The sequence below is a fragment of the Embiotoca jacksoni genome, unplaced genomic scaffold (assembly GCF_022577435.1).
Source record: "Embiotoca jacksoni isolate LCO1_2020_lvr unplaced genomic scaffold, fEmbJac1.0.p SCAF_12, whole genome shotgun sequence".
NCBI classification, from domain to species: Eukaryota; Metazoa; Chordata; class Actinopteri; family Embiotocidae; genus Embiotoca; species Embiotoca jacksoni.
This window is the reverse complement of record NW_027185252.1, coordinates 10,861,075-10,870,531: the sequence shown is the minus strand read 5'-3', so window position 1 is coordinate 10,870,531 and position 9,457 is coordinate 10,861,075. Positions and strand designations below refer to the sequence as shown.

General features: G+C 43.2%; 1 protein-coding gene across 1 annotated transcript; it reads left to right on the top strand.

The window, feature by feature from the left end:
• The first annotated feature begins 4,123 nt into the window (after positions 1-4,123).
• On the top strand, positions 4,124-8,446 carry gdf10a (growth differentiation factor 10a). The gene is made up of 3 exons (XM_069144744.1): positions 4,124-4,590; positions 6,069-7,216; positions 7,364-8,446. Exons 1-3 carry the CDS (start codon positions 4,362-4,364, stop codon positions 7,553-7,555), a joined length of 1,569 nt encoding a protein of 522 aa, XP_069000845.1. The 5' UTR covers positions 4,124-4,361; the 3' UTR covers positions 7,556-8,446.
• Positions 8,447-9,457: the final 1,011 nt, after the last annotated feature.

The following is a 9,457-nucleotide window of genomic DNA, read 5'->3' as shown; positions in this document are numbered from 1 at the left end:
GGAGTCCTCTATCAAAAGCAAAGAGCCGGAGGAAAAAGAAAACCCCAAAACACAAAACTATTTATTGAGACAAATTCAGAGCAGAAAGGGAAATATTTGGTTAGCTCTGTGGCAAACGGTCGGCGGTGTTGGAGCGGTCCACAGTTGAAGCAGGGGGGAAACAGCCGGCCCTTTGTGTGCGGACAGAATGGTGCACTCCGTGGGGTCACTGCAGGGGGCTCAACATCACAGACACAAGGACACACACACACACACACATGATTGCCTGCACATGCATGCACACACACACACACACACACACACACACACACACAAAAACCATAACATTCCTCTGCTTCTATGAATGTTTTATTAACCATGTGAATGGGTCACAGAGTTGCACCCCCTTGCATAACTACAGTCTCCATAGTCACACACATAAACACACTCCTGCTCTTTCTCTCTTTCTGACACTCACATGTCGCAGAGTGGATGACATTCACAATGGCGGGATTCCTGGGCTTCAAAACCCTTTCCTCCTGTCAGATCACACTGACTTAATGTGATCAAAAGGCAGTCTGTGGTTTGGAGACTTTTATCATGGTATCAGTCCTGGTGCTGAAGCAAGGAATTATTTGCCACAAGTAAGCATTAAAGGACTAATTTACTCAAATCACAAAAGGAACACTAGTTGTATTTAGCTGTTTTTGTTTTTATTTTATTTCTACTCCCACCTCACTGTACTTATGTTAGTGGTGTTTACAGCATTGAACACCAAAGTATCTTTCCAGAAACAATGTTGTGGTCTCTCTGGATAATCTATAGACCTCTCTCTTAATTGTATGGATTTTTGTAGCCCCTACAAAAACTGATGCAAGTAGGTCATGGGTATCATCCAGAGAATGAGATCCAGAGACACAGTCCACGGAAAGAGATGCAGTTGTTGAATATCTACATTTTTCAATGACATGATCACCACAAATCTCAAATGTATTAAGTTTGAGGCAGAGGATCATGAGAGTTGAAGATTTCCAGGTCTCAAAACTTGGCCAAATAAAACCAGAACTATTTGCATGGCTTGATACTGGGGGTTTTCAAGAAATTGTTCGACATATGCTCACTTGCTTTCCTTCCAGGATTTAAATGAGATTCAGCGGTATTAATAACACAACATGCAAACATTTGGCTTAAACAACCCCCTCTTAAACAAGACATTGCCAGTTAGTCCGTCCCACATACGTGCATAGCACTGGTCTTCTCAGACAAAACATAACAACATCAGTCACTATGACTGGCCAATATTTGATCCATACCAAATTCCCTTTGCCCACACACAAACATCTAGGAGACCCCCTCTGCTTTGCCCTGGAACCAGAAAGTCTCACCCAATACCAAGCAAAGGTGTTAAACTAGGAGCATTTCCAGAACCATCAGTACTTGCGCCACACACACACACACACACACACACACACACACACACACACACACACACACACACACACACACACACACACAGAGGCATGTTAATTCCTCACACTCCTCCACAACCCCACAGAGAGTAGAACACAAGTCCTGTTTGGTTTGGACAGCCCTGCGAGGGGACCTCCATGTTGAACAAACTATAACACACCGTGGCCCTGTAACACAGCCCGAGTAGTCAGATACAACAAGCTTCACAGTTCAATGCTGCTGGAGAGATCACTGGGCAGTGACAAATCCTATCTCTCAAGACCCGGATTATAAAACAATCCTTCAAATCTTGCAATGACGTATTCAATCCCAAAAGCCTGGAGTCAATTCGTGTACTAACACATCAGTTGGACAAGAATCCACATTGCATCCATCTGTTAACTCCATTGTACGTGTCTCTTGCAGCTCTCTGGTGCACGGGTGAATGCTGCGTATTATGGTGGCTGCAGCTTCAGTTGTCCTTTTATGGGATTTCTGGTTCTAAAGATCAAACTGCTACATTTCCACTCTTGGCCTGGAGGTGGCTGTTCTACATCTGATGTGGTCGTATCTATTAAAATATAAACGTGTGAAATTCTGATCTCAGTGTGAGTCTGAATATTTCCACATGTGGCTTTGAGGGTCTGACAGTATCTTAAGCAAAAGCCAATTTTTGTGTCCTATAGCGTGTTACTTAATACACCCGCGCTTCAGGTACAAAGTTGTACTGAAATGACGTGTAGCTACAGCCTTATACCAGCGGTTTCTCTGTCCTGTTGTTTTTTTACAACTATTTGGATCTAGTCAAAGTGATGCTGCTCTTCTCTGAGTCAGAAGGGAGAGGTGCATTATTGTAGATAATGCCCAACATTAATCTCACACTGCCCTACATATTCAGGGTTAGAGGTCAAAGCCATTTCATGTTGTCTTCCTCACACTTGAACTTCTATTGGGCTGTCTTCTCCCCAGGACTATTTATTTCGATCTTAATGCTCTGGTTTCAGATATCCCTTTGACTTCTCCCTCTCTCCCTCGCTCCCTCCATGTTGGGTCCGTTCAAACTGTTGAGGTGTTTCAGTGAGTGCTCCTCTATGTTGTTGGATAGATCATGACTCAAGTGACTCCTTGTTTATTTCCATGTGCTACTTCAGAGAAAAGCAATAAGACAGTTCCATGCTGTTATAATGACAGGGGGTGGTTAATGGCTTGTTAATAACAGAGAAAGGCAGCTTGCTGTTGGGCAACTATTGTTTTGTTTTCAAATGTTATTACTTCCAAAGAAACAGCAGCATATTTGTCAGTATCTGTTTGTGTAGCCCGAGGTTTTGATTTATAGAGTGGTCCTTCTCAAATGCCACTCTAAATCTTCACTGGATTCCTCACTATTTCTTTTGTTTCAAATATTACAATTAACAGAGCGGAAAACAGAATTGCATCTATTCAAATAAATAACCACAGCAGTTAATCATATTTTGTTTTTCAATGGAGTATTACTCAACATGAAAAAAGGCAAAGCATTCATGAGTGTGTGTGCTACGACAACAATCATAAAGCATGGCACAGCCAGCTCCTTTATAATGCTTTTCCGCTATCACACAAACATGTTTGCGCAAACAAACGTGCGCACACACACACTTTCAAACACATCTTCAGTATAGTCCAGATTTAAGACCTGTCGCTTGTGTGGAACATAGTGAAAAGGAGTATCCTGTGGGGCCCTTGGGGGCCAGAAAGGTACTAAGTAGCTCTCTATGTGTGATCGTGCATACTGTGCATGTGGGTGTGTGTGTCTGTGGGTGTGCGTGTAGTGGCGGAGAGTGACCTGAGAGGCCCAGCTAGTTACAGCCTCTCTGTTGGAGACCACCACTTCCACAAAACAAGCATTGTTGGTACAGAACTCCAGACACCAGAGACACACATTGGAAATAACTCGTATGCACACTCACACATACAAAAATACATACATACCGGAGACAAAACTGTGCTGGGTTTAAAACTGACAAACCCAACAGAGGTCGTGTTCTGTTTGCCATGAATAAAATCACAGTAAGTCCTTCAAAAGAGCCTCATCTCGCAGCTACAGCACAGACTTTCACTGCAAAACTCTCTAACAAACATAGAGAAACACACACACACACACACACACACACACACACACACACACACACACACACACACACACACACACACACACACACACAACACACTGTACAAAATGTGGATCCCTGTCCTAACAATAGCCCTTGGGTGGTTGGTCAGACTATTATTGTAGGTGTTTCTATGCTAATTATGTGTGACTGAGAGCATGTCAGAATCAGTTACTGGAAATAATGTGGTGAGCTGGAAATTGTGAGGTGGAATTACTTTGCCTGCAAAGAAAAAAAAGAGTTTGTAGAGTTTCAACAGAGGCTTTGTCTGAGCAGTGCTAAACAAATGAGCACAAGTTCTACTATGAAACACTGCGCCAAAGAAACTAGATCAATGTTATTACACATAGGTGCAAAAAAACACAGGGAAGATATCATCATCCTCATCATCAGCCGAGAAGAAAAAGGGGGGTCAGCATCATGACCTCCACTTCTGGCTGTGTGCTCTGCAGAGACCTCGTTGGCTAACAGGAGTGTACGTCAGCGCCTCTTACCGCTCCAGTATAACCCCCTCAAGCCTCTGGCGGTCACACAGACGCAAGTGTAAATGTAGCAGCTCAACTGTTGCCCGGGCAAACCCATTCAGCATCCAGGTCCCACACAGTCTGACAGAGAGGAGAGAGACGGCGCACCGAGCACGAAGAAGACAGCGAGAGGAAAGGTGGAACATTTGCGCACGAGCTTTTCATGGTCTGGATTGTTTTGGCGCGTCTTTGGATAGTTTTGGACATTTTTCTGCACAGTTCGCCTCTTGGATTCTAATTCTGTGTTCATATTACCACTTAAATGGCATTTATAAATATGATTTCCTCGCACCTGTTCCTGCTGATGTTAAACTGTCTCCTTGGCGCTGCATCGGTCAGGACAGTAACGGAGGACTCTTCATCGGATCAGTTCTCAGATGACCTGAATGAGGACATGGTCTCCCAGCACATGTACAGACTGTACGAGAAATACGACAAGGAAAGCCGCCTCAAAGAAGGAAACACTGTCAGGAGTTTCAGAGCCAGCCAAGGTGTGTGAACATACTGAACAACTTATCCTCAATACGCAGTAAATAGTTAAAGCGCTCAAATGCATCAACTTGGATTTCACTATGGAACCCGAAATAAACAACAGCCCTGTGTGCCATTAGTGCACCAGTAATCCGAGGTAAAAAAGCAAAACCTAAATGTGTAGTCAGAAAGGTCCCCTGATCCTCTCCATGGATGGTTATTAAAAGTACAGGCACTCTGTGGGGCTGCATGGCTCAGTCAGACGCTCTAAATAGTCAGGATTGTTTTGGAACAGTCTGAGAATGTATTTAAATGATTTTGGGACGCGGGAGGCACAGTGCGTTTGTGGTAGCAGCTGTGCCCCTTGTGCGCGGAGCCTGATCAATTACCGTAGACAGACGCGCAAGCATGTGATTCCCTGCGAGCAAAGCTCAGTAAAATACAGTCCAGTAAAACCTCAGTGGCAGTTGTGCGCTGCAAAGTGTCACTGTTGTGGCTCCTAGAGTCAAGGGGCTTAAAGCACAGTCCTTCCTCTCTGTCTGATGCTGTTTTTATAAACACAACTCACAGACATTTATATCCCACATAGTTCTCAGATAGCATATCATAACACGTGTGTATTTTTACTGCAGAGGCTTGGTGTAATCCAAGGAGAGATGTGAGAGAGTTTTCACAACAATGTAAGACCTGTTAAAACAGTTGATTATGTCTTGGTGTCTGGGCAGACAGTGCTGGTTGTATTAAGCTTAAGGAGAAGCTTTAAGAGAAATTGAGGTAAGCATTTCCATATGCAGGCTGAATCTGAGGTAATGTATATCTCTTGAGTCAGTCCATACTTCCGCTGAACTCTTATACAATGAACAATAACTCTGCTGTTGAAGTTAATGTTGATCATGAATATGTAGCTCCCGGCTCAACCCCCTCCACCCCTGCCAGCCGGATCCCCAGAGTCTGGTTCCTCTTAAGGGCACCTTCTGAAATCCTACCAAGGCATGAGGCTACGTACCGCTCACACAGCTCAGTCATGTAACACAGTGGAAGGAAAGGTGTTTCATTGTCCCACTTTAAGATTTTAACCCGCAATTGTGTACTTTTGGTGCAACAAAATACCTTTGTCTAAATGTTTTTACTGTCCTTTATTATTGTTTCCGTTTTAGTCATACTTGATAGTAGATATTTTTATCTAAAATTATTTGTAGCCTGAGAGCTCAAATGCCTATACTGGCAAATTTTGTAATCTTCTAATCACGGCAAATATTTATGTCCCAAAAGTCTAACATCAACCAGATAATAGTGGACTAATTTTGGCTAATTCATTCCTTTTAAAATAAGAGCACAGAAGCACCTGTGGGATACAAAACTGCAAATTATTTCCATGGGGATCTTTAAAAATAAATTTGGATTAAACAACATAACTTTATGGAAGAAAACCTGAGTTCATTCTAGTGTTGTTCACCTGCCTGACTGACACTGACTACTTGATTGATTGTCCTTGCAGACTCTGGTGACCACAGGATGATGTACCAACTAAACCTTACAACCCTTCAGGACTCGGAGGTCATCCTCTCGGCCACATTCCACTTCCTGCTTGATAGGCACCAACATCAAAAACCCTGGTTCTGTAAACGTTTCAAGAGCCCGTCCTGTCGTTCCTCAGCCATCCACCCTTCTCCGTCCATCAGCTTGCTCCTTCGCTCCGTCTCCTCTGGGTCAGAGATCAGATTTGGGTCAATGGGTTCATTTCTAGGCAATGTGACCTTCCACCCCCACAGGAGAGGGGTGTGGCAGATGAAAGATGTGACCCAGGTCATAAAGGAGGCACGGGACAGGGGTCATCTGCTTGTGGCAGTTGAACTGGACTTAGGGCAGCAGTACCACAAGAAACCAGAGGAGACGCTCTCTGCTGGCAGCATGCCCTACCTGTTACTGTATGCGGATGACCAAGCCTTGGCAGAGCCCAACAGTGTCGCTGCAAGTCTTCAGAGATATGACCCACTCAACGAGGGAGGACAGCCCTCACATTCCTCTCAGCTACTGCACAGACCTAACTCCTTGAAAGGACGCATGAGGAGGGAAGCAAATCTGCTCCCTGACCCCATCGAGAACAATGAGTTGCCTGAGGTTGACTACAGGCCTGATGGATACAGGAAAGATGACCTTTGGGAAAGCACTTGGTACCTGGCACTCAAACCCAAGCCTAAACCAGAAAGGAAGGAAAAGAAGATAAAGAGCCAGCAGGAGGAAGACATGGATCAAAGTAGAGGAGTGCATGAAGCTCAGGTCTTCGAAGAAAGAGAAAGAACATCACTGGGGATCAAAAATGATGATTCAACTGTGAAAAAACTCAAAGATAGTCACACATTGACTAACAGTGACAGGCGAAAGCATGACCAGAGAAATGAGGGAAAGGATGGAAAAAAGCACCAGAAGGGGAGTGCGAACACTCAGTCGCCTGTTCTTAGCTTTGATGAACAAACAATGCGTAAAGCCAGGAGGCGGCAGTGGGGCAGCACCCAACACCTAGGCTGCTCCAGGAGGAACCTCAGGGTGGATTTTGCAGATATTGGCTGGAGTGAGTGGGTGATCGCACCCAAGGCCTTTGATGCCTACTATTGTGCTGGCACGTGTGGATTTCCCATGCCCAAGGTAGGAGCGTAAACATCCAAGTCCCTATATCATCTCATTTGGTTCCAAATTGTCATTTTTAAGTTATACTTATTAACTAAAGTCCACTGTTCTCCCTTTTATTGATTTTCTCATTTGTATGCTTCTCCTTAACTCAAACTCTCCCAGGTGGCACAGCCGTCTAACCACGCTACCATCCAGAGCATAGTCCGAGCTGTTGGGATCATCCCTGGGGTTCCTGAGCCCTGCTGTGTCCCAGAAAATATGAGTCCTCTGGCTGTGCTCTACCAGGATGAATCCAGGAACCCAGTGCTTAAGGTTTACCCCAACATGTCTGTTCAGTCGTGCTCCTGTAGATAGAAAGGCGGCGGGGGCAGAGTACAAAGCACGGCGGATGTGGAGAGAAACAGAAAACAGGACCAACAGAGACAGAACCATACCTCTGTTAAGTGGTTTCTTGATACTGAGAAACAAAGTCACTTTGGCCAACGTTATTCCTTGAGGAACATAGGCTGTAGAGAAATCACTTCCATCTCTTCTGTCCTGCGGCAGCAGACTTGAAGAGACACATTGTCTGGCATCTGTGTAGCAAGAGGAACAGAGTCACACATGTAACGTCAGCGCTCCACATGTCTAAGAAGCCCAGTAGTTTTTATTCTGCGTTTAAAATAATGATGAGGATTTCATGGACTGGAGCATTTAAGGGATATTTCCTTTTTATCGCAGAATGTACTTGTTTTTCTCACAGCGAGCTTGTGTTCATGTTTTCTTTGGATACAAAGGCTATAAATAAAAGACTTTATTAATTTGTCATTGGGCAGTTTACACAGTAGCATACACGCGAGAGAGATTATGAAACATTTCTAAATTTTTACAAACTGTACAGCTGTTCTTACTTTTAAACTAATACGCCACATTGTATATACATGGAACATTAATTTGTTTGCAACACAAGAGGGTTATTGTACTTTCTTGTTCTTTATATCTTAAAAAGGAAGTATCCAATGAATTGTAAGGAGCATCTGGAATTAATTTACACCCACCAACCTCCGCATAACACTTCATGTTATCATGAAACCAGAAATATTTTTCTACTTTGAATGTGAAACTTGGTTAAAAATAATTTTGTCATGGTCATTAGGTTATGTATCACTATATTTTAGATGAGACTGTGTTTTTGTACATGTGTATTGTTTAAATTATGAAAAGGTAGCCTTCTATAAATTAGAATAAAAAAGTAATTTAATCCTACGCTTTTGCTGGAATATTATTGTTTCACACAGTTTGTGTTATTCTTACATTACCGTGTGTTTGATTTGTGGGGTGACCTGTTCTGTCAAAACAAACCTAAAAAGGAGACCACTGTTCCAAATAAGCTTAGTACAAAAGCAGGAAGGTTCCACTCAAACATTCCCTTAAGACCCCTTGAACCCATTATTACCCCCACACCAAAGGCTCTGTCGTCTGTTGCCCAGCAAATAATGCATCGGATGCAGCCACCGTGGATTAATGTTTGATGGAGGAAACAGGCACGCACCTATTAGGACGTCAGCCACTCGAACTTCAAAACATGGTGCACTTCCTCCTTTTATGTGTCCCCACATTCAAAAGCACAACATTTCCAAAAGCGCAGTTTGTTTTTTTAAACAGATGGTCACAGACAGATGATCTCAACCACTTTAAGTCACTGCTTCTTACTCACAGGAGGAGGAAGGTGACTGACGTTTTGTTTAAACAGCGTGTCAAACTGACAGTGAAATGACAGAGGGAACCATTTCATTATTAACCCATTACTCTGTGGCTGTTTTGCCTTGAGCCTCAAAGAGTTGGCGCAGACTACCACATCTGTTTGCAACAACAGAGGGCTTTGAAGTTTGCCATGACCGGACAGTAAGTTTGTCTCCAAGACAGAGACATTTAGTCACCACTTGGGGGAAAGGAACAAAACATTGAATCATTTTTCTGTTTATTGCATTTGAAAATAATGCTGCAGGTCTTTTGGCTTGTGTGCATGCATTGTGCATGACGAGCAGTAAGTTGTGAATTTTGTCACCCTAACTATCTGCACTGCTTTATCCATTAGATGTACAGAGATTATAAAATGTATTTACCCCCTTAGGGGGTTTTATTGTCTTACCGCAATAAATTTAAGAAAAATTTAATGTAGCTTTTTGACAATAATCAACAGAGTGAAAACAGATATCTAAAAATATGACACAGACTCACCAAAACTTTGACCTTTAAGAGTTGAAACTCCTTAAC

Coding starts and splice junctions, on each gene's coding strand:
- gdf10a (XM_069144744.1), top strand. CDS start 4,362: ATGGCATTTATAAATATGATTTCCTCGCACCTGTTCCTGCTGATGTTA. Junction 4,591..6,068: donor GAGTTTCAGAGCCAGCCAAG/GTGTGTGAACAT, acceptor TTGTCCTTGCAG/ACTCTGGTGACCACAGGATG. Junction 7,217..7,363: donor GTGGATTTCCCATGCCCAAG/GTAGGAGCGTAA, acceptor AAACTCTCCCAG/GTGGCACAGCCGTCTAACCA.